Source organism: Rhinolophus hipposideros, assembly GCF_964194185.1.
Source record: "Rhinolophus hipposideros genome assembly, chromosome: 4".
In the NCBI taxonomy this organism is placed as follows: Eukaryota; Metazoa; Chordata; class Mammalia; order Chiroptera; family Rhinolophidae; genus Rhinolophus; species Rhinolophus hipposideros.
The window spans coordinates 54,580,725-54,605,500 of NC_138050.1; the positions used below are offsets into that span (position 1 = coordinate 54,580,725).

A 24,776-nucleotide genomic window follows, 5' to 3' on the forward strand; every position below is an offset into this window, starting at 1 on the left:
CTAAGTTATGTACTGTTCATATGTAAAGTTCATTTACATATCTATTTTAATTGGTTGTTGCTTTTACTGGGTAGATTTAGTAAATGCAATTTTTCTAAATTAGATATCACTATTTAAGAATAGTAATGATATATTTTTCCACTCTAAAAATACATCTTAAATCACTTTAACTCACAATAAACTTTTTGATAGTTTTTTGAGACCCCTTATAGAGCATTTTTTTTAAAGCAATAAGATTGGGCAGTGTTTGAACATAGGGTAATAATTTCTACCAATTATATTGCTAAACATAAGGTCTTAATCCTGATAATATATCATAATTCATACCTTATGGTCTGATAACAATTAAAATACCATCATTAAATTTACTGCGAATATACATAATTGTTGAAATCTTGCTTATGTGGAATAAAATTCAGTGCTTTATTATCCAGAATAGTACCTGTTTATTTTCTTGGCAATGTTGTATTTATTAGAGAACCATTCTGAGAGTCCCTTTAATATACACTCAGACTCGGATTTTAGCTCATATTATTATGACTATTAATACTGTTACTACCACCATGGCTATGAATGCTTTTGAATCTCTGCTGATTTTTCTATGCAAGTAGAACAGGTATAATCAGATGGTTCTAAGGTAGTGATTAACACATACTTGAAATCGCTCTCCACTGTGGAAAAACAAACAACTAAATATAAAAGTCAGTAACAACTAAGGAGTTTGTGTTTTAGAAAATCTTCTAGGGGGTTCGCCCCCAGCTCTAGGTCAACAAATGTTAGATGAGGCTAAGTGATTACTAGACAGATCAAATGTTTACTATTTCATGATGGTCACGGTACCTTTAGCAGGTGATTGTCAGATTCAGTTTACAACTATACAAACCCTAATCTGTGACCATGTTAATAGGCTAGAAAGTGGTTTTCTTTGGTTCCACGTGTGCTGGAGACTGCTTACTTCACCTAAGCTTTCCCTCTAATGGTCTTCTATCACAATTTCACACAACTATGTATCCCTGAAAAGGTCATTTAATTTGAAGTTTTTAAAGATACATTTTGATATAGTAAGCAGAAAATTTCTGTATATCAAGTTAAAATTTCATGGACATTGGAACTATAAAGATCAGGGTTTATGTTCTGTCAGCCTACTTAAAGCTCTGAGTTTCAATTTCAGGATGATTAATTCACAGATGATAATGATTACCATGGAGTCATGTGTCAGTTAGAAATAATATGTCAGTTAGAAATAGTCAGTTAGAAATAATATGTGCAAAGCACCAGAGTAGTCACTGCAAGTGCTCAGGGCACATTTGAAACAATTTCTCACAAGGTACAATGTTGAACAGTTCACACTGTTCATTCTGGTCTGAAGAAATCTACTGTGTGTGTGTTGAGGGCAGGAAATCCTGTTCAAGCATTTAATTCACCCAAGGTCACTAAGTGCCTATGAGGAGCAAGGCATGGCCAAAGAAGCCATACATATTAAGGAAAGATGGCTTCTTCTGTTTCGTTACTGAGGTTAGGAAGTCAGACATTAGGGAGATAGGGGAGAAAGAGGCAGGGTGTGGGGGTTGGTTGTTGTTCAGGAGGAGGTTGGTCAGAATGCCTTCTCGTAATTGTTGGATTGCATTAGTAATTTGCCATGTATTAACCATGCAGTAAATATGTCTTTTCTGTATTCTAATACTTTGATATCTGGGCCATGCTAATCCTGGAGGAACTGCCTCTTCCGGGGCTAACCAAGCCATAGAGATAATAAAAAACTCCAGCAAATCCAGAGCTCACACCCTAACCGCACCCTTTACTGGTCTCTCCCACTCCAGGTGCCCATCACCCTGCCCAGGGCCACGTATCCATTAACCAGGTTCAGCCTCTGCAACCCAGGGCCTGTTGCAATTATTCAAATTCATCCATGCTATGCCTGCATACCCTGCCTCACCCAGTCCTTCCCATGAAACCATGAAAAAAACCTTACTCCACTATTTCCCTCACGCCCTCTGCCTCCCGACCAACCCAGGTGCCTCTCCATGTTGCTTTCCCGTGGCATGGTGTGGGATTTGTGAGTACGACAAACTCTCTCTTCAATGGCAGCCATCTCCTGGTCTGTTGGCCTATTATGATTCCTAAATGATGAGCATATTATTCCTAAAACTGACAGATGCCTACATAATTATATCTAAAGAACCATGAACTCTTTATTTGAAAACAAGCCACTAGACCCCGAAGCTTGCAAAATGTTGTGAAAAGAGCACACGAAGGGAGGCCGGATGCATGAGATCACTTATTTGCCCCTACTTCTCAGGAAACAGAAGCATCCATGGAAGACAGCAACAATAAATACATAAAACCACAGAAGCACATATTTGTACCCTTTTATTGGCACAGTAACTTTTCAAAGGCTGGTATGAATAAAAAGTTCCGAGTAGCAAGACATGATGGAGAGTCTGACGCCACTGCTCAGAACTCCCTGGCAGCCAACAGAAGAACAGCAATAAACAAGGCAGTTGCATTACAAGAGGGTTGAGGGTATACAGCAGGTGAGCCATGCAGTGGCGCTCTGAGAGGACAGTTGTCTTATTATGTAGCATTACTGCTCAAGCCAGTAAACCTCAGCGTGCTTACCTGTACTGTGAAGACCTTGGAATGGATATGGCCCTTTCATACCACCAGCCATGAATTGGAAGCCATACATGTGGAGTGATGCAAAATCCCCTGTAACCTATGGTGAAGTCGGCAGATGAGTTTTAACTAGAGCTCACAGCCCCCATATCCAGAAATACAGGGCATAGGAAGGAACTGCCTCCTAATCAATGAATGAAAGAAAGCGTGGGACTTGGTCCATATGTTTGCAGGGCTTAACACGGGCGAAGCTAAAACAACAACATAGTTCTGTAATATTTAGGTACTTTCGGTTTAAAAATGGTATGTAAAAGAAAAAAAAATCTAGAAATGATTGTTTTTAAATCTGTATTTTGAAGAAAGGGAGCACCACCAACTGCATACAGTTATAAAATACAGTAATAAACATGTAAATAATTTTCAGGTTTGTAATTCCAATAAAACACAAACGCCTACAAAGAAATAAAACATATGTCCTGCAGAGTGTATTATAGTAAGACGATCGGAGTACAATAAACACGTGGCCAGACACACAAAAACAAGTGGACAGTGTGCATGGATCCCTCCTCTCCTCCACGACTCTTCTCTCTTTCACTTCATCCACACTGTTCATGGCCTTTCTCTTACTACCAAGGGGTAGCATGGTCCTATAACCACAAAGCCTGACAATCTGAGTGGATCCCCACAGAATGGGTAAGAACACACACACACACACACACACACACACACACACACACACGCGGAATCTGGTGTATTTAACTTCTCTGTCCTGTGCTTTTCTGTGTAAATGTGTGGAGAGAGTACCCAGCACGTAGCAGAGGCAGCCTTCTGTCAGTGCAGCCTGGAATCTGTAGGCAGCTTTATGCTGTGAGTCTGCAATTCGGACCACGTCAAATGGTCGTGTCCCAGAACTCCGAAGGCAGCCTGCTGCAGGAGGCCCCTTCAGGCTTCTTCAGAAGAGTTGGCTTTTTGCAAGGAGGTGGGGGAGGTGCTCTGGGCTCTGAGTGCTGCAGGATTTGCTGCCAGTCTTCTCTTTCCTCACAGAGCTTCCGCCTCCAGTCTAGGAGTTCCTGCAGGGCCACACTTTCATTCTCTGAGAGCTTCAGCTGATGGATTACCTGTGGGAGGGAAGAGGGAAACAAAAAGAGTAGCACCAAACACCTATTGTGAATGAGAAGTAGAACAGAAACACCTGGATGCCAAGGGGCTGGAGTGGAGTCCAAAGAGATATCAAGAATTCCCTACACAACCTCCAGGCACTCGGCAAATGGCATCCGAGCAGGCCAGCTGTGGGCTGCTGAATTAGGATGATGAGGGGAACAAAACATTTAGGATAGGTACACGGGTTAACACGTTATACATCTCCAGGTGATACAATAGAGAATCAAATGTCTGTTTGCCCTTCGCCCTCTATTATTATATACATTCTTATGGCACCGTGTCCTGTTTCTCCATTGAATTTATTACGATCATAATTCTGTCTGATGTTTTTGGATTTCTCAAGTTTCACCCCATTCTAGGATCCACTGCTCCATCTACATACAGTTACTAGTCAATATCTTTGAAGGTAATATGACCCCACTCTGCCCACCATGCATCAGCCCAAGGATGGACCTCTACTCAACAGGACCCATTTATAGTCAATGCTAACAGAGGACCACACTAACATAGAAACTGTTTCCAAGAGACAGGTGGGGCAAGGGACAGCCACTGAAACATCAAACAGGCTCAGTGGAGGCAGAGGAGCTGCGCTTGAGGACACCTGCAACCTCACTGGTGTGTCGGTACATGTGCTATGTGGTGGCAGTCAATCAAAGCAGTGATTTAAACTGGCAGCTGTGTGCTCTCTCAGACCTTGAGACTGCAGAGATGGGAATTTTAGGGGCCTTTGCAGGAGAACATCAAAGTGTGCAAGTATCAGCTACTTCCTCTCGCTTCCTTAGGGCATTGGAAGCGAGATGCCTAGAGACTGAGCTTGTCCGCTGACGGCAGCTGGGACATATCAGGACAAGCAGGTGACACTGCGTTGGGCTCCCCTTTTGCCAGTACCCAGCAATCTATAACAGCTGGACATTGCAGAAACTGACTGTTCTGTCAATTTAAAAGTGAATATTTTGGTTTTAAAAAATGAGATTCTGGACATGGACAATAAATGAGAGTGGAAATATTGGGGGAGAAGTCAGAGGACATGAGAGGGCTCATCCCATCTTCCAAAGCACCTACTACTTTATTTCAGGGCCAGTTCCATCCTCTTCATCAAAACAGAGAAAAACAAAGCAAGACACGTGGTTGGCTCTTATGTGAAAACAGGCACTTGAAATAAGCATGGGTAGTCAGCATTCCAGGACAATTCTAAAACCAACACCTTCACCCAGACACCTGAGCCTGCTGTTTACTTAGGGAAGATTTTGAAGGCTAGAATCAAGGAAATGGGCAACACATCGAGACATGGTGTTATAACTCAGAAACCAGGAGGTCAAACCCATATCTAGAATGTATGAATAGATTTCTAGAGCTGGTTTTTAGCAAAAGGAGTTTCCCAACATTGAATTTACAGACAGAAAAATAAATAAAAACAAAAAAAAAAAAACAAAAAAAAAAAACAAAAAAACCCTAAGTGTGGAAAATAGGACTGGGATTGCCCAATCCCTGAAGTAACATCCAGGCACCGATAGAAAGTGAGCTGCTAAAGCAGCACACTCCATTTACAAGGGTATTTTTTTGCTAGTGTCCAGGACTGCACCAGAATAACCTGGAAATGAGGCATTCTCCTGCTGGGAAGACTTTTGTGAGGCCAGATTGCTTCTACTGTCAGGGAAGTGAGCCAAGAAAAGAGGGTGGAGGATGTGCATAAAAATTATTTATTTAATAAACACTTTAGAGTACTAAATATGTGCTAGGTATTTCTCTAAGCACCTTAGAATGTTAACTTATGCGATTCTGCTAAGAACTCTATTAAGTAGTGTTAGCATTTTGCAGATGAAGATACTGACACACAGACAAGCTAAGTGATTTGCCCAAAGTCAAACAGAAAATGGTGTTATCAGGCAGGCCAACTCCAGAGCCTGTCCTCTTAACTATTACTCTACAGTGCTTATCATTTACTTAACAGTTGGGGTCCAGGATCTGATACGTGCTAAAGACCAGGGTCTCTGTGCCATCTCCCATTTCCCTTCATTTTCTGAATGGAATTTGAGTGAAATCTGTATGTTTCCTCCACTAATGTATTTTAGTTCCTCTATTTTCTCCACTAGTGTATGCAGTGTTGATTATAGTGTCATTTACTCTATGAATAATGAATATCTGTATATATGTTCCTTGGCATACATCCAACATATAATAGCAACTTATGAAAATGCTGTTATTGGATTTATTTTTATGAGAGAATATTTAATTGATGGAAGGGTAGCTCTACCATATAATTTGATTATTTTCCCCAAACTTCCTTGAGATACCATCTTTCCTAAGTAACACAACTTCATATTTATCTACTTAGAAACAAAACAAGGAACTTCTACTTCTGCATAGGCTATTGCAAGTTACTGCTTCCATCACACAAATGACAAAAAAGGGATAAATTACAAAAATCATTTTAAAACATCACAAACCTCTGGCAAAACTGAGAACTAGAGAAACTGAAATTCTGGATGGAGAGAATCTTTCTGAGTGAAAGAAAAGAAAAACCATATGGTATTTTGCAGGTGCATGGGACTAGTGACACAAGTTGGAAACTTGAGGACCCTCAAAGGCATGGCCATTTTCCCCAAGGGAAATTTGTTAAGTTCTTCAATTGTAAGAATAAATGGTGCCTTGGGCCAAAAACGTATAAAAATTAGAATGAAATCTACAATGATAGAGATGCTGCAGAAGCAAAACACATTAATAGGGGAGATGATAGCCTCAAGCACCTAACTAGTCTCATCTTCAAGACTTGCAGGCTTGAAATCTGAGGAGGGCACGTGACTGGAAAGTGGGGCCAGGAGCTCTGAAATGCAAAGCAGGAGCTACTATAATGTTTCAATGCTAAGGAACAAAGACCTGACAGGTTCTCAATCAAAGCTCAGGAGGGTGCAGCCGGAGGATTAGAGGAGAACCAGAGGTAGACTGGTTCTCCACACAGTTCAGTTTGTGATTAGATTAAGGTGACCACCCTTTGCCTTTGCTTCCTAACAGAGGATGGTGGAAGCCTTTTAGATGGAAAACATCACTAAAGCATCCACAGTTTGTGTACACACTGTGTCCGTATAACCTGAAATTATTATACATGTGAAGATACAAGAAAATTTACTAAGGATCAAAAGATGAAACAGATTCACAGATGATCCACATTGAGAGTTAGCAGATACTTTGAGAGATAGCAGATACTTTAAAATACCTATGATTAAATGTGTAAGAGAAGCGAGAAAAAGATGAGCAACTAGAAGAAATAGCAGTATAGACATAAATATAAAAAGAGTACCAGAAGTAGAAGAGATATAAAGAATGTGGCCAAGCAATCTTCAAAGAGATGTTTCCAAAACTTGTGAACAGCATCAACGCATACATTTAAGAAGCTCAGCAAATCACACAGAGGTAAGCACACACACTATCACCAACAATAAAAAAACATAAGGCAAACCGTATTAAAAATGCCAAAGACCAAAGACAAAAAAAAAGAAAAAAAAAAGCTTTAAAAATCCAGAGGAAAAAGACACATTACCATCAGAGGGATGACAAATGAGAGCGAAAGCTGATTTGCAAACAGCAACATTGGAAGCCAGAAAAAAGGAATTCAACCTAGAATTCTATACACATAAAATGTCCCTCAAAAATGAAAGTAAAATAAAAGTGCTTTTGGACCAACAAAAGTGAGGAAATTTGCCATCAAAAGCCTTATGTGTACGTTTTTTTTTTTAAAGGTGAAAGAAAATTATCCCAGATGCAAACATGGAAATTTAAGAGAATTAAGGACACTGGAATTAAATGCAGGGGTAAATATGTCATATGTTTGCAATGTCTTATAGGCTTCAAATTTTATGTAAAACAAGAATGGACGCCAACAATAACTACAAAAGCCAGGAAGGGTTACATGGAGTTTAGAGGTTCTAAGGTTCTAGCAGTATTAGGAAAATGGTAAAAAGTAAAATCTGTCAACAAGTAATAGGTCAAAGATGAATGTTTTATTCTCCAGTGAAACTACAAGAATAGTAAGAGAATGTATAATTAGTAAGTTAACATAAGGGAAACATGAAATAATAAGTGTTCAGTTAATCTAAAAGAATGTAACACTGGAGGCCAATTCCTAACAAAGCAGAATAAAGGCTAAAAGCCAGGCTAACAGAATCCATATCTCCACCCAGCCATTGGCGTTGCTCTTCCATAGACTGATGGCATGTGCCGGATGGTGTGAGCATACAACTCTGTCCTCATACCAAGAATAAAACATATCCATTCTATATTTCTTCTCGATATTAAACTCTTTTCAGCACCTTTTCATAATGACCAAAAATATATAATAGGTGTGACCCTCTGCGAAGACTTTCATAATAGGAACAGATGTACAGATTTAGTCACTCCATAGAAGCAGCACCGATCTGCTGAGAGTGACTTTCAGTGGCTTCTGATCTGAATTAGGCCTGTGTGGAGATATTTTGACATAAAATGTCCCAAATCCCCTAAGTCATTGCTATAGTCAAAAAAAAAAAAAAAAAAAAAAAAAAAAAAAAAAAAAAAAAAAGGGTTCTCTACCCTTTCAAAGCTTCTCAATATTTATTAAAACTATCTGAATTCCCAAGTACATTATAAAAGGTGAAACTTATACACACAAACCATTAGAAAGCACTTTCTTAATGAGGATATTGATGTCTTGAATAATGTAGTGAGTAGAGAAGAATGCCATCTTTGAATCAACAACCAAGAGCTTTCTATGCTTCCTTGATAAGCAAAAATTTGACTGATGTTTGCAATAATCAACTAATGCTCAGAATAAACCCTTTCATTGAGAGATCCCATGGAACTTTATTTTCTATTATGAAGATTAATAGGTATTGAGTAAAATCTAATAGGTATATAAAGATAGTTGCCAGAATGGCATAAATGAGATGTTAAAATATTAACATTATTGATCGTTATTAAAAAAAAAGCAGCAAAGAATCTTCATAGGTTGTGTCTCAAAGGAAGGTAAAAATTCTGTGTAAGGACATATGATAGGTCACTACTCTCAATATAGTGCAGTTCAGGGGGCTTTTTAAAATTATGATCTGTGAGACAATAGAAGATCAGAAGATGAAGACAGTATGCCCTGACTAATGATGTTTAATCTGCCTTATTTAGGTTTATTACATTTATTAGATTGTGAGGCAGAAGAATCATTATTTGTCACAGATAGTGAGACAGCTTTAATATTTAGAACAGCAAACAAATGTAACTATAAATGCTATTTTAAAATGGTGGTTAAGTAATATATAAGCAACAGAAAGCATTTGCAATATTATTCAGCCCTGTAAAAATATCTAAATAAATGTTTGTCCATTTTTCAAATTTCAGGATCTATTTGTAATAACAAAAATGCTCACAGCTTCCCTTATCATTATTGATATTTCCCAATACATTACATATTATCATTTAAAAGGCAATAATGATTCTTTAACAAGAATTTTAGTTTTGATATTGAAAGGGAGCCATTTCTTTTCAGAAAGGTAAGAAATGACTGGGGATTAAGGACGCTGCTAGCAACGTGGCCGTTGTGGCCGTGGAGTCAGCTGGCTTCACACCAGGTCTCATTTACCCAGATTTGTTTGTAGGATCAGGATGCCATATTGGTGTGTTTGAACTTCAATCCTGTTTTCCATTGCTTTAGAAGATGCTTTTCTGCCTCAAGTCACCACATCGGGTAGCTAGTCACTTACTTATTTTCTTTTCTGGACTGTTTTATATAATAGTGTTTGTATGCCAAATCACAGCCTTTCAGAACCAGAAGGCAAGCGTTATAACTGGGAAAGTAAAATGTCCCATACCTAGGAACCTTTGGGAGTCTGCATTTCACTGCTCCTGTCCTCCATGGCTATGACAAATGCCCGGCTTTTAAAGGAATGTTTAGACATGCCAATCACACAAGTGTCTTAATGAGTCGCACATAACCTAGAGACGGAGCGAGCCAAAAAAGGGAGGTGTCTAAAACCTTTTTCTTTTCTTTTTTATCATTTACCTGGGAAAGGAAGTGCTATGGAGCAGGGTCTGTAGAGACTTCAAAGAGGTGGTAACTTTTGATCTAAATTTTGAAAAATGAGATGGTTAACCAGTTGGAAAAGGGGGAAAGAAAAAGTAGGGAGAGGTGTTTCCACAGGGCTCCAGGTACATAAATGCCAGTAATGACATTGAATTTTATTCTTTAACAGGGAATAATAAAACCACAGACTCTGAGGTTGGTTTGAGCAGAGATGCTATGGTTGACAAACCTGGACTCTTGGGTCAGTGTGCCTGGAGTGAAATCCTAAATTTGCCACCTAATGGTTATGTAACCTTGAGCAAGTCTACCAGCTTTCTCATCTGTAAAGTGAGATCACAGAAAAATTCTGCCTCAAAAGCCTGGTTAAGGATTACATGAGAAACATATGTGGGCTACTTAAAAGTGAGTGTCTATACATGTGGGCTAATATGATTTTGTCATTGTTAGCTCTTTGACTTGAGAAAGTCCCTCAACATTCTGCATTACGATTATCCTGATGACTCAATCAGACGTTAAATGAAAGCACTTCTCACAATTTATGGTCCTATAGAAATATAACATAGTCTCTTCCTTATTAATAAGAAGCTGCCAAAATACTGAGCAACACACTGGATTTATAACACAACGATGATTTATATATGACTTAACACTAACGAAAGTTATACAGGAAGAAAATGGTGAAAGGTCTAGAGGTTTCTTTGAATTTCAGGAGTAAGATAAAAAGCCTATACACATATTTAAACAACTGTTAAAGGTATCTTATATTGAGATTTGTATATGTAGTTTCAGGCTTGTCAAGCAGTAACTAATTCTACTCACATCAGTCAGCATTTGTTCTTTTGTAATTTTTTTTGAATTTTTATTTTTATTATATTTTTAAAAAAGGTAATGTAATTGTGTTTTGGATCCTTTGAATACCTACTTTTTAAGTTAGTGCTCAGTGAGGTTTTATGTTCTGACTTTGTGTTTTATTTACAAGATGATTGACACAAGTAAGATTATTTATATTGTTACAGGTTAATGAGAAAAGAGTAGATGGATTTAATATGCAAGTAAGGATTTCTCCTCCAAGAAAAAGATAACTGATTTGGCAGCGTACAGTAGGTTGCCCAGCAGTTCAAACAGAAAAAAAAGTGACAGAGACTCGTGTAAAACCAAAGGCAGGACATGGTAAAAATGTCCTGACGTTCACAGAATCTGAGTCAGTACCATATTCATATTTTCAACAGTAGTAGTTTCATGTCAGCTAACCAAAATCATACCTAATATAAAATGTGGTAATTTTTTTTTTTTTTGCTTTAGTAGATTTTTGTTCTACTGAATTTGTAAATTCGCTTTAGTTTTACAGCTGTAATGAAGGCTAAAAGGATACAGAGATTTTAGATAACAATGTATTTATACATTGAATTAACATAAAATAATTTAAGAAATGTTAAAAATCAAGGACAGTTTTTCTTTTAAAAAGGGTCCTACATATTATGAAAGTGAGAAAAATGCTGACTGATGTGGGTAGAATTAGTTACTGCTTGACAAGCCTAGGGTGTGCTTCAGCATCCACAATGAGTGAATTAATCTCTGTCCCGCACAATGCATCCAAGTGCACTAATTAGAGGGTCAAAGGGAGTTACTGTTTGAATGCCTGGATGTATGAGAGAAGGGACAAATGTTATCACAGCACAGGAATACCTCATTTTACTGCTCTTTCCTTTACTACGCTCTGCAGATGTTGCATTTTTTACAAATTGAATATTTGTGGCAACCCTGAGTCCAGCAAGTCTACCAGTGCCATCTTCCAACCAGCTCAAATGATGGGGAACACTTTTTAGCAAGACACTATTTTTAAATTAAGACATGTATATTGTTTTTTAAGGACATAATACTATGGCACTCTTAATGGAGTACCACATATTGTAAACATAAATTTTGTATGCACTGAGAAAGCAAAAAAATTGTGTGACTTGCTTTATTGTGGTATTTACTTTATTGTGGTGGTTTATTGAACCCACAATATCTCTGAGGTATGCCTGTATATAGACCTGTGGTTTCAGTTGTTTTTTATTTTTTTGTTTGTTTGTTTGTTTTTTGGAAACTTAGGTACAATTGGATACCTTACCTCCATCAAGGCCAGGGAAAGGAAAGACAGAGAGTGCCTTTAAGTAATGCCAGACTGACCCTGGACAAATTCTCATACTTCAAATGAAGTTTATATCTCACAGATTCAGATAAGGCCCTTTCAAACTCTATAAACCTGGGGAACTTACTAAAAATGCTCTGCAGCTCTGAAATCACATAGGGTGTGGGTGGTCCCAGATCCATCAGTTACTCTGGATTCAGACATGCCTCGATGGATTTCGATGGCTAGTGAGTGGGGTCACTGAAATGAGTGGGGCAGTCACTACAGACTTCAGGGTGGCTAAAGAATGCGATGCCTCAAACAATGAAATAAGCTTATCCTATGCTATGGCTTGAATGTTTGTGTCCCCCAAAATTCATGTTGGAATCCTAATGCCCAAAGTGATGGCATTAGGGGGTGAGGCCTTTGGAACGTGATTAGGTCATGAGCGTGGAGCCTTCATGAATGGGATTCGTGCTTTTACAACAGAGATTTCACAGAGCTCCCTTGCCCCTTCTGTCATGTGAGGACAGTTACAGGTCTGCAACCTGGAAGACAGCCCTCGCCTGACCATGCTGGATTCCTGATCTCAGAATTCCAGTCTCCAGAATGAAGACATGAATTTCTGTTGTTTATAAGGTACAGGGTCTATGGTATTTTGTTATAGCAACCCAATCGGGTTAAGGCATCTTATGCCCAAAATTATTACTTTGGGATGGCATGGAAAAAAATGGTACAACTTTATAACAGGTACAAAACTCAGGTTTCTAGAAAAGGGCACAGTCAATCTGTCAGCTAAAAGTTTTTGAAAGCATTTTTTTTTTTAATGGAGAGAATAATACTATATTGGAAATTATTCTGTGATTTTTATTTTTACACTTGACATTTGAAAGAGATCTCAAAGTCAGAGTTTGGGGGCCACTTGTGATTCAGTATGACAAAGCCCTGAATCACAGTTTACTGGGAGCTGAGACAATGTGACCCCTCAAAGAAGTTGACAATGGGACTCACTCCACAACTACTGGAGGCCAGGTAGTATTATTGACCCACCCTCATGCTGGATACACTTGAGAGGAGGTCAGTACTATTTAATTTATACGCCCTGTCAATTTAGAACGCCTAAAATGTGGCTTTTGTGTCACCTATAGCTCCATATTCTCCTTTCTGCTCTTAAAGGAGAATTAGAGAAGGGAGAAGTTGAGCTACCTTCAATAAATAGGTATGCCTCTTAACATCCATTTCAACCTCCCAGTGAACAGCTACAGAAATGATCCTAGGCCAAATTCATTTCCCTATGACTAGGATACTCATCGTCAAACAAAATTCTTTCCTTTTAGCAGGATTTTAACAGGAAGCTTCCTTCACTGAAGCAGTAATCCTTAGAAAATAGTCCTACTTAGGATACTGGTGATTACAACCTGACAGCTCAATATGGGGGTTAAAAAAATGCCTTTATTCTGCTACTGAGAAAATCTTGCTGATTTAATATTTAGCCGTTCAAGATGTGAATTTAGTTTCCATTTATCAACCTTTATTTGTAAAGTATTTGTGTCTTTTAATGTCCAGGAGACATCAATTAAATATGAAGAGTTTGATAAAGGGATGTAAAGACTGAGTTCATCCAAGTTCTGTATCTAAAGTGGGACATTTATAATTAGTTCACTTACTTTCAGGGGTTAAGGTCCACTAAATCTCTCACAGTCTAGAGGGGAAACATATGATATTTTAAAGGCTTAATGAGGTTTATTACTTATATATCTATATACCATGTTTCCCCGAAAATAAGACTTAGCCAGACAATCAGCTCTAATGCGTCTTTTGGAGCAAAAATTAATATAAGACCTGGTATTATATTATATTATATTATATTATATTATATTATATTATATTATATTATATTATAAACCTGATCTTATATTATGGTAAAATAAGACCAAGTCTTCTATTCATTTTTGCTCCAAAAGACGCATTAGAGCTGATTGTCTGGCTAGGTCTTATTTTTGGGAAAACACGGTATTAATTTTTAATAGTTGTCTATTGTGTCATTAATAGAGTTCTTCTATAAGATGAACTAATTAAAAATTAAATATAAATTTTCTTTACTTCTTGTGGATATGCATTTCTATGAACAATATTAATAAATGAAAATTAATAATTTGCTGCTGATTTTTACCTTAAGTCTTTCCCTTCTAGGATAAAAATAGGCTTTGTTAAATAATTCATATGTAAAATCATGTTACTGTTCATTTGTTACAGAATTGATTTTTCTATTGACTATTCACCCAAAGGTGAAAAGAGGCATTTACTGACATTTATGGAAATTAAAAGAAGGAAACATCCTGGCTGACTGAATAGTGAGTATTAGTGTTTCAAATGCAAATCCCATTTCCACTTGATGCTAACAAAATGTTGCAGGAAAAACATTAAAAAAAATTGAAACTTGAAAATCTCAGTTTTGAAAAACCAAACTTGAAAAACCAAAATTTATCTAAGTAGATCTTAAGGATGTGGCATAAAATAAAATGTGATTCAAAAAAGTCTGATTAAAGGGCTGTATATTTCCATACTTCTAAAAAAAATTATTAAGAAAATCATCTGAAAGTAAGAACAGCATTTTTGGAAAGAGTTGATTTTTCCTAATTTAGAAGTAGTCACTTGTACAGCAATTCAATTAAGTTCATTCTTGCTATTTTGTTTCCTTTGTTGCCTAAGGGTTAAAGAAATGGGAAAACATCCCTTATAAGGCACCTTACAAGTTCTACTGGAAACAAGAGTAGCTGTATCCAGACAACTGGCAGTGAGGGAGGGGAGAATCTTAATTTTTTACCTTGTCTGTACACTTTGATTTCTTAAAAAAAAATAACCACTGTTCTTTACTTTTATAAGAAGTAATATTATATTGGAACATATTTAATATAATTTAAATGGACAGTTATTTGCAATTTGCAGCTGAGTTTTAGTTCATAGTTATGATTAAAAATGGACTCTGATGAATAAATGCATGTTTCTTTCTATTAATGGAAAGTTATAAAATAGAAATTTATGATTGTACAGGACATCATGCAATATAATTAATTTGTGACATTTCAGGATATGGATTTTGTATGAGCTCTGGTCTCTTACCTCAATTCATTTAAAAATCATGGCAATATAAATGACTAATATATTGTAACAAAAATTGATAACATATATTTAGAGTATGCTTATAGTAATGACATATTATAGTAATGGGGTGCAAATCCAGGGAGTATATGCAAAAACATAAATCTATTATATTGGAAACAGAGAAAGTAAGAGTATTACAGTTCCTCTAAAAATATTTTTTCTTGGGATTATATGGGAGACTCGCTGCAAACACTAGGAGGTATTACTGAGGAAAATTAATCCACTAAATTTTTTCTCCAAAGAATAAATCTGTTTATGTAATTTTCTTATTCAAAAATCTTCAATGCTGCTGCTGTGCCCTAGCCTAGAAAATCAAGTCCACACACCTTAGCATGTTACATAAAATCCTTTATTTTCTGGCCACACTAATTATTCCAGCTTTATCATCATCCATTCTCACATAGTCTATATATGCAGCCCAATCAGATGCATCCAGAATACACTCTGTGATTCTATTTATCTTTTCTACAGTAGTCCCAGGTCAGATGCCCAAATATAGAATTTCCAAGGCCCATCTTTAAAAGTCATCTCCATGATGTTGTTTTCTATTCTTGAAGCATTTTCACATGTTATTATTCTAATAAATTCTCATAACCATCTGAAATAAGCAGGTTAAGTATTATTAGCCTAATTTCACAGATGCTGAAATTCATCTTCAAAACCCAGACTCACTTGGCTAGTAAGTGGTAAAGACAGACACAAATTCAAATACATAGCGTTTAGGCAATCTTAGATATTAAGTACACTGTCCTCCAAGAACTTTTCCCTGTCTTCAAATCAATGAACACATGAGCTTTAAATGATTATGAAATGGAAGGTGCTGTGATGAGTTCTATAGGACTTAGAATCACACAATCTGACCTGTTTCTGCAAAAAGTATCCATTCAAAATGAGCAAGACATAAACACATAGTTAAATGCAAAAATGCTTAACCAAAACACGAAAGCAAAAATGACATGGCAGCACAGTATTAATTGAGTAATAAATTATATAATTAAATACATAATTTTTGTTGTTAGAATACAGAGGAGACATGACTCATTTTGAAGCAACATGGCCAAGAAATTCACATGGGCTGTGGGATTTTTTTCTGGATCAAAAGGATGAATGAATAGGATGCAAAAAGAAGAAAAGACATTTGGATTGAGTGGTATTAGGAATGGTGTTCATAGTTTTGTTCATGTGTGCATTTACAATTACAAAAAACACAAGAGAAAAGTACTGTGCAATGTGGTGTTGGACATGAGAGTTGGCTTTGAACTAGCAGTAGAGCAGCGAATAAGTCTTTTCCTCACTTGTTTAATTAGCCAATGTCTTAATTTACATTGTTGTGTAGGATGGAGTTTACCTGTTAAGTTATTAACTTCTAAAAGTATTTTTTTCTGGAAATAATCACAATCTGTATGTTATGGTGTTAAATACAGTAAATAAATAAGAATGAAGAAAACCATTTTATGAACCTGGATGTTAAAAAAAATGTTAAGTCAATTGAAACAGATATTAAAAATCAGCTCTAATTAAGAAAGGGGCATTTGGCAACTCCACTGGCCATGGAATTTACTTCACGGGGGAAAGCATCTCCTCTGTCATCAACCTTGATTCTCCCTCCAAAATTTAGTTACCAGTTGAGTCATCCACTTGAAAACTAGAGGTAAAAGAGGTAATTCTTTGTAATCATTAAGTGCACCAAAAAGTTTCTAAAAATACTAAATATTTCTCGTGGTGCCCAACTTGTTGTAAGGGAATAACTTTGTCCCTGAAGAAAATTAAGTCCATTTTGAGGACTAGTTTTACAGAAGAAGGAATAAGGAGGTTGGATTCCAAGCCTGCTACCTACGTGCTACCAGACACAGAGCTCAGGCAGACATTAATCAATCACACAGAACAGACCATCCGAAACCTATTGAGCAAAGAGATTCCATTGTAATGGCCATTCCCATAATTAAACCTATTACAAAGTAGCCACAGGCTGTACCTTACAAAAGTTAAAGGTAAATCTGCCCCTGTTCTTTTTGTGCCCTTCAGAAGTTCCCCATACCAAGATATTTTCCTGGAAACAAGAAACATATATAAACCCTACCTCAATGGGTGGAGAGGGTCTCTCTTCCACTAGCAATTACAGACCACCACTCTGTCTGCGGGGTGGCTTTTTCATACTTATTCTCTGCTAAATAAACTTACTTTCATTTTAAACTCTATATCTGCTCACATTTGAATTCTTGCCTACATGAAGCCAAGTACCTTCTTGGACCAGGACTTGAGTGCCCACTCTGGGGGATTTGCTGTGCCAGCATCACATTGATTGAGACATTTCTGAGACCAGTTGTTAAGAGTTATAAGCTTTGGTTTTATACATATGTGACTTGGTGGGAGCACCACTGATCATTATTTTGCATTAAAATGTCCGATAAGCAATATTCCAATAATTCTATCATCACAAGATATGAACAGGCACAATTTTGCTATCTGAAAGAATAAAGATGGCTACATAAGGGATGTTAAATGAAGTACTATAAAAATAATGCTCAGCAGCAACATGTGAAACATTAAACCAAATAAATGATGAAGAATGTTAGTGCTACCCAAGATGCTCTAACAGGCTGACCACAAATACCAGTGGCTTGATACAAAAGAAGTACATTACTCACATTAAGGCCAAAAGAGGTATTTCTGGTCAGTGGATGATCTTCCATGTTGTCATCCATGTTGCAGCTTCTTGGATCTTGGAGTATCCTATATCTAGCTTTTGGATGGGAAAAGGCATTGACTATTCATAGGCAAAGGGAGGTTTGTATGGATCAAGCTTGGAAGCGGATCACATCCATTCCATTGGCTAGATTGCAGTCACATGACTACTAACCACAAAGGAGGCTGGGAAATGTAGTCTAACTATGTGCTTATAAATAATGGATTTTGTGGGCACAGTGTCTGCCACTGTGACCCTGGGGTCAATTACAGTGTCTTGAAGACACAGTCATGGTGAATAATGCAGGTATAAATGCTAGACAAAATAGGGAAAGGAAAACAGAAAACAAAATAGGGAAAGGAAAATAGAAAATCCTTCCTAATTCAGGAAGGATTAGGAAGGAAAAGAGAAGATTTTGCTGAAGTAGGCAGCATATGAGAGGAAATCTTTTTTAAATCAAGACTTATTTCTAAAAAAAGATAATACAAATCACATGCAAGTGTGTAAAATTAATTTAAATCCACTTGGGCTTCAAAAATCCAGGCTTTTTATATCATCGACTTCATAACACTTTTTTCCAATGTCACAGTTCATCTTTTTTAGAACCTATTTCTGACAGAATCAGAAATACAAAATGACAGTTTCAAATAATAACATAATCATAGAAATCAGAAAAAATCAGGTCTCAAGGTCTTCTAAAGTAAAAACAAAACAAAACGAAAAAAAACACCCTTCATCCAAGTTTGCTGATGATGTTTCAGCACAATGGAATAAAGCCCTACACTAAACAAGCTAGGAAATCTGGGTTCCTGATTCCCAGATGTCCCTCTTTCAATTCTCTGTTCTCTTGAGCAGCAATAGAGCTATTTGTCTCATATTTTCTTCTACTTACAGAAAAGACAAATTTAGTCTTTACTTATATTCTAAGCAGACTAAAGTTTCTAAAATTAGTAAATGGGTTTGAAGAAAGACAACACAATACAGTTTTAATTGATATTTTACATTTAGCCTTTTGCTGTAGTTTACATCTTAAAAGTATCCCTTTTCTTGAGTTAACTTTTTATAGTTAATGGTAATTCCAACTTCTTTTCCTTTAAACATCTAGTAATATGTAGAGTTACTCCACTCCAGCCACACTGGCCATCTTGCAATTCAGACATGCTTCTTAAGGCTTTTGCTGTTCTCCCCCCTGAAATGGTCTCCCCTGAAATCAACTAACTTCCTGAATTCCTTACTTTATGTTTGCTCAATGAGGCCTTTTTGACAGCTTGATTTAAAACTACAACTCAAACCAACCTTCTTCCACACCATTCTTGTCACTCCCAGTCCTGCTTACCCTGTTTTACTTCCTTAAAAATAATTTTACAGTAGCCCCCCTCATCCTTGGGGGATACATTCCAAGACCTCTAGTAGATGCCTGAAACTGCAGATAGTACTGAACAAACACTTTACGGCTTCTCTTTGGCATACCTGAATTGCCAGCATCAGTACTCTTGTACTTTGGAGCCATTATTAAGAAAAATCAGGGTTTTTTGAACACAGCACTGTGATATCATGACAATTGATCTGATATCCAACAGGGCTATTAAGTGATCAATGGGGTGGATACACTTGGGCACTAGACTTGTCAGGTGGATCACGTCATAAATTATATAAATGCCTAACCTCTACACTGTACGCCTGAAATTAATATAAACTAATACTGAATAATAACACTAACTGAAAAAAAAATTATACACTTTACTTAAATATTGTTTATTGTTTGCTTTTTCATGCTAGCATTTAACTTCTCCGAGGACAAAGATGTTTGTTTTGTAGCCCAAGTGTCCCCAGTGCCTGGGTCTGTGCTGGAACAAGGAAATACTCAATTAGTATTGGTCAAATGACTGAATCAATGAACATCTGAAAATCCAATCCACTTTCTTAGAATTCAAAATACTATACATATTATATGCTTTACGTTGTCTTATGCACTGTGCATAAATCCAATTAATGTATATAACTGTTATATACATTAAAGCCATGTATATTATTCTTTATGGGCAATATAAGGGATCTTCCAGAATCAGTCAGTTTTATTGTGATTCTCACATTTCATGCCAACTTTAAAACCGAGTCACCATATAAAATGTGACATAAATATCCTCCCGTCAGTGATCCTATTTACCAAGTGTATTGGTACAGTTTTAACATGGGAGCGAAATAAATATTTGCTAATGTTAGGAAACAGTCTATCAGTCTGGTTTTCTTAATTCTTCTGAAGTTGCTACTGGTTGACAATTACCTAGAGCTGGAGATTTATTAAGTGCTTTGTTTTTGGAACACAAAAATGATTAAGAGGAATACAATGCGTTCTCTATACGCTCAAAAGTCTGTCAGGGTCTAAACACACACACGATTATAATACAACAACACAAATTATATAACAAAGATCTGCATTACAGAGTTATAGGAACCAACGTATAGAGACAAGTAACTACTTTGCTTGGAAAGGGTGCTCAAGGAATGCCATCAAGAGGAAAGTAATACTAAAGAAGAGTTTGGAAGGCCAGAGACAAATATGGAGAACGTCCATTTCTGACAGTGTACTCAGCATTAGGAGGAAGTCATCAGTATGGTCTTATATGGTATAAAGCGTGGAACAATTGTTCCCAGTACAGAAAAATGGAAAATTACATCGCAAATTTACAATATTCTCAAAAAAACAAATTCCACGTAGCTCAAAGTCCTAAATGTAAAAAGCAAAAACCAAACAAACAAAAAAATCCTAAACTCAGAAAAAAAAATATGTCTGTAGAAAGATAACTTGATGGCAGCAGGGCAAGAGAGATTTTCCTTTCTTGTTTTTAATAAGAAAGGTTTTCTTGAACAGGATAAGCCGTCAAGGTAAGGCTCAATCAATCTGACTCTATTAGAATAATACATGTGTGTGTGATAGATACATAAGCTGGGCCAAGATGAAGTAAGCACACTACAACGTATTTATCTACTGTTTGTAACTGAAAGTTTGAATAAGACACGCACACATCAATCTGAAAACTCAGAAAAGTAAACAAAAGCAAGTGAATTGTTGAGGGAATCAAAACTTGGACAATGAAAGCAGAATGAGGGCATGCTCCGATTAAAGGAAATGAAGAAAATTCTTACATCTGCTGTGAATAAAATGCTAAAGGAGGTTTTTCAGGGTGCAATGAATGATAGTGAAAGGGAACTTAAAGTCTAGGAACAAAGGAGAGTCTCGGACATGTCAAGTTATGGGATAACAAGATGATTTTCCTCCACTAAAGTTGTCTAAAACATGTATGACTATTGAAATCAAAGTTATAACTTTGGGAGAATACAGTCAATGCATGTAGATGTAATGTATGTGACAACTATAAAGCGAACATTAATAATGAAAGTGAAAAGGAACAATTACATTCCATAGGTGTTTGGTGACTGCAGCACTATGGACCCAAGCACCTGTGGTTTGGAAGCACACACTGCACATGTAGCAGAAGGCAGCGGTAAACCACTGCTGCATTTTACTTTCTTACTCTTTCTTTTTTCTGTTTTACCTTGAAAACCCTATAATAAGAAAGCCCAAAATGAAAGCTGAGATATTCCCAAAAGATGAGACTCTCAGGTCAGATAGCACTCAGTTATTGGGGAAAAGGAGAAAACAAGTATGAACAGCATTGTTGCCAATGGTGCAAATAGACCAAAGCTGGAAGGATGTCTAATGGCTGAAATATGCAGAAGGCAAAAGGAAAGCATGATGCCGCATAACTTGTACAATTGGAACGTGGAATGTAAGAAGTATGCACTAAGGTAAACTGGAGATTGTCAAGTAAGAAGTGGAATGCCTAAACATTGTAGTGCTTGATGTTAGAGAACTAAAATGGGCTGTAATGGGACATTTCCAGTCAGACAATGAAAAAGTGTTCTACTCTGGAAGTGACAAACTCAGAAGAAACAGAGTGGCTTTAATACTGACTGAGGCAAGATGTGGCACAGGCAATTAGAGGCTCTGATGCAAGGTCGGTCTGAATAACATCAGTCAGACTTCTAGGAAAATCTATTACCACAGCCATCATTCAAGTCTAGGCTCCATCTACAAGAAGCTGAAGAAGGTGAAACTGAAAGCTTTTATGCAAGTATTCAAAAAGAAATTGATCATATACCAAAACAAGACATACCGATAATTATAGGTGATTGAAATGCAAAAGTAGAAAATAAAGCAGAATCAAATGTCAGAAAATTTGGACTAGAGGTCAAGAATGAAGCAGGAGATTGGCTTGTGGATTTCTGTAAGCCAACAACTTGTCCATCACAAATGCATGCTTCAAACAACCAAACAAATGACTGCATACATGATGGTCAGATTACCAGATGGCCAAATAGAAATCAAATAGACTATGTAATTGGAAGCAGGAGATGGAGAAGCTGTATTCCCTCCACCAAAACAAGACCACAAACTGTTAATATCAAACATCAGAGTAAAGATGAAGAAGAGAACTAAAAGAATCATAGTGCCCAAAATTAATGCAAACAACATTCCTGATGGATTTAAAGTCCTCAAAAAAACAGACTTGCACTGTTAAACCTAAGTGACTAAGAACTAGAAGAACCATGGACTGAAACAACAAATATTATCAGGGAAGAATGCAAAGATAATGCCAGAAGGACAAAGGATAGAAAAATCAAGATGCATGACAGAAGAAACACTAAAAATTGTCAAAGACAGGTGAGAGGCAAAAGTAAAAAGGTGATACTAGCAGGGTTAGAATCTTGAAAACAGCTTTTCCATGGCTATCATGTAGTGATAGAAAGAAGATTACAATAGTTGATGTAAGAAAATAGGAAAGAACAACAAATAACAAAGGAAGAACAGTGATCCCTACCAGAAGATTCAAGACAGTAAAAGGGACTAGGGATGCTGAATGATCAACAAGAAAGCACCTTGTGTGACCAGAAGACAATAAAGGGAATGTGGAAACAGAATCCCGAAAATCTATACAGAAGAGACAAAAGAATGACAGACACCTTTAAAGAAGAGTCCTCTGAGGAAGAACCTGAAATTCTAGGAAGTGAAGTGAAAGCTGCCCTGAAAGTGTGGGGAAGAAATAAATCACCAGGGGCAGATAGGATACCAAGAGAATTATTTCAAGCCACAGAGATGAAATCTGTCAAAATCCTAACAAGAATCATCTCAACAAACATGGAAACAAAACGATGGACTACAGACTGGATGCGTTCAACATGCATCCAATTTTCAAGACAGGAGATGCCAAGGGCTGCAGTCAGTATAGGGCCATTGTTCTAATTTCCCATGCAAGTCAAGTGGATGTTCAGCTGGATTCTCATTGTGAATATTCATTGGATACTGGAGCGCTCCAAAAAATCCCAGAAGGTTAGTCTGTGTTTCACGGACCACAGTGAAGCCTTTGACTGCATGGATCATGAAAAGCTATGGGTTTCTCTGAAAGACATGGGAGAGCCTCAGTACTTGATTGTCTTGCTGCATAACCTGTACTGTGGGCGGGAAGCCACTGTCAGGGCAGAATATGGAGAGACTAAATGGTTTCCCGTTGGCAAAGGTGTCAAACAAGGATGCAATTTATCTCCCTATTTGTTTCATCTGTGCATAGAACACATCATATGAAAAACTGGGCTAGACTCAGAAGAAAGAGTGAAAATTGGAAGAAATATCAATAATTTAATACAGGCAGATGACACTCTCTTACCGGCAAAAAGTAGAATAGCAATGATTTGCAAAGACTTCTGATGAAAGTGAAAAAAGAAAGTGCCAAAACAGGGCTGTATTTTAACATCAAAAAGACAAAAACATGATTAAAGTTGTGAGAAATACACAACTTTAATATCGGCAATGATAATGAAATTGTTAAAGATTTTGCTTACTTTGGTTGAGTTATCAATTCAAAGAGAGACTGCAGCCAAGAAATCAAGAGAAGGCCGAGACTCAGAAGGGCAGCCATGGAAGAATCAGGAAAGATCACCAAGAGCAAAGATGTGTCATCAGAGACCAAAGCTAAGATCATTCACACCCTCCTAATGCCAGTAGTATGTATGGATGTGAGGGTTGGTTAGTGAAGAACATTGGTAGAAAAAAGAAATTGGTTCATTTGAAATATGGTGTTGGAGGAGAGCTCTACAGATACCCTGGACCAATAGAAAGATGAACAAGTGGGTCCTAGAGGAAATTAAGCCTGACACATCGCTGGAGGCAAAAATGACCAACTCTGAAAGTACAATAGTGAACGGAGGGTTATGCACTAACTTCAGGATGGGATTCACCTTGGCGTGGCAGGCAGAGATGGGATCAGGACCTGGAATACATATTTCGCTAAAAAGATGGTGCCAGAACACATAGGTTAAACTGTTATGCTTTCTTGAAGTTGGGTGTTTTCCTAACCACTGTCTCTTTTTTTTTCTAAATTTATAATATTCCATAGCAAAATACTTTTGAAAATCAAATGTGTGACATACTTTATCAAACTCCCCAATAAATGTTGGGTCCTACTGATTCAATCTAAACTCCTACATATTTTAGGTAGCATCTATTCCTTTAGAGTCAGAATTGATGTTCAGAATATTGACCTTGAGTAAACAAGGAATACTATGAAAATAATACCAAGCATTTTTGAGCACTTATTATATTGCAGGCAGCACGTGTGACATGTTACATATATTCTCTTTAATCAATCTGAAAAATAATTACTACTTTCTATAGCCACATGTTAAATAACAGATATGGGATTCATACCTAGGTCTTTTCTTCCTTTTTTTAAAAAAATGAATTAATATTGAAATTCTTAAGTTAACTAGAATTTATAATTAACCACATTTTCTCAGTTACATTGTTACCCCTTCCCTTATGCAACAGTGTTGGCTGATTGCAGCTTTCCCATCTGGAACATGAGCATGCAGAGATATCACAAGAACTTTTTCCTCTTTAGAAACATAGTCACAATTTTGATTTCTTATTT

The 24,776-nt window shown here is 36.9% G+C and overlaps 1 protein-coding gene across 5 annotated transcripts in view; it reads right to left on the bottom strand.

Annotated features, from left to right (window-relative positions):
• Positions 1–2,353: 2,353 nt before the first annotated feature.
• The window catches only part of MYO16 (myosin XVI), a 562,776-nt gene continuing 540,353 nt past the window's right edge, over positions 2,354–24,776 (bottom strand). For 4 of the 5 annotated variants that reach the window (XM_081047109.1, XM_081047110.1, XM_081047111.1 and 1 more), the window contains one exon: positions 2,354–3,734. In XM_081047109.1, the coding sequence (XP_080903235.1) occupies positions 3,507–3,734 (228 nt within the window). In that variant the 3' untranslated portion in view covers positions 2,354–3,506. The remainder of the gene's footprint in view (positions 3,735–24,776) is intronic. The other variant, XM_081047112.1, reaches the window with a different exon arrangement.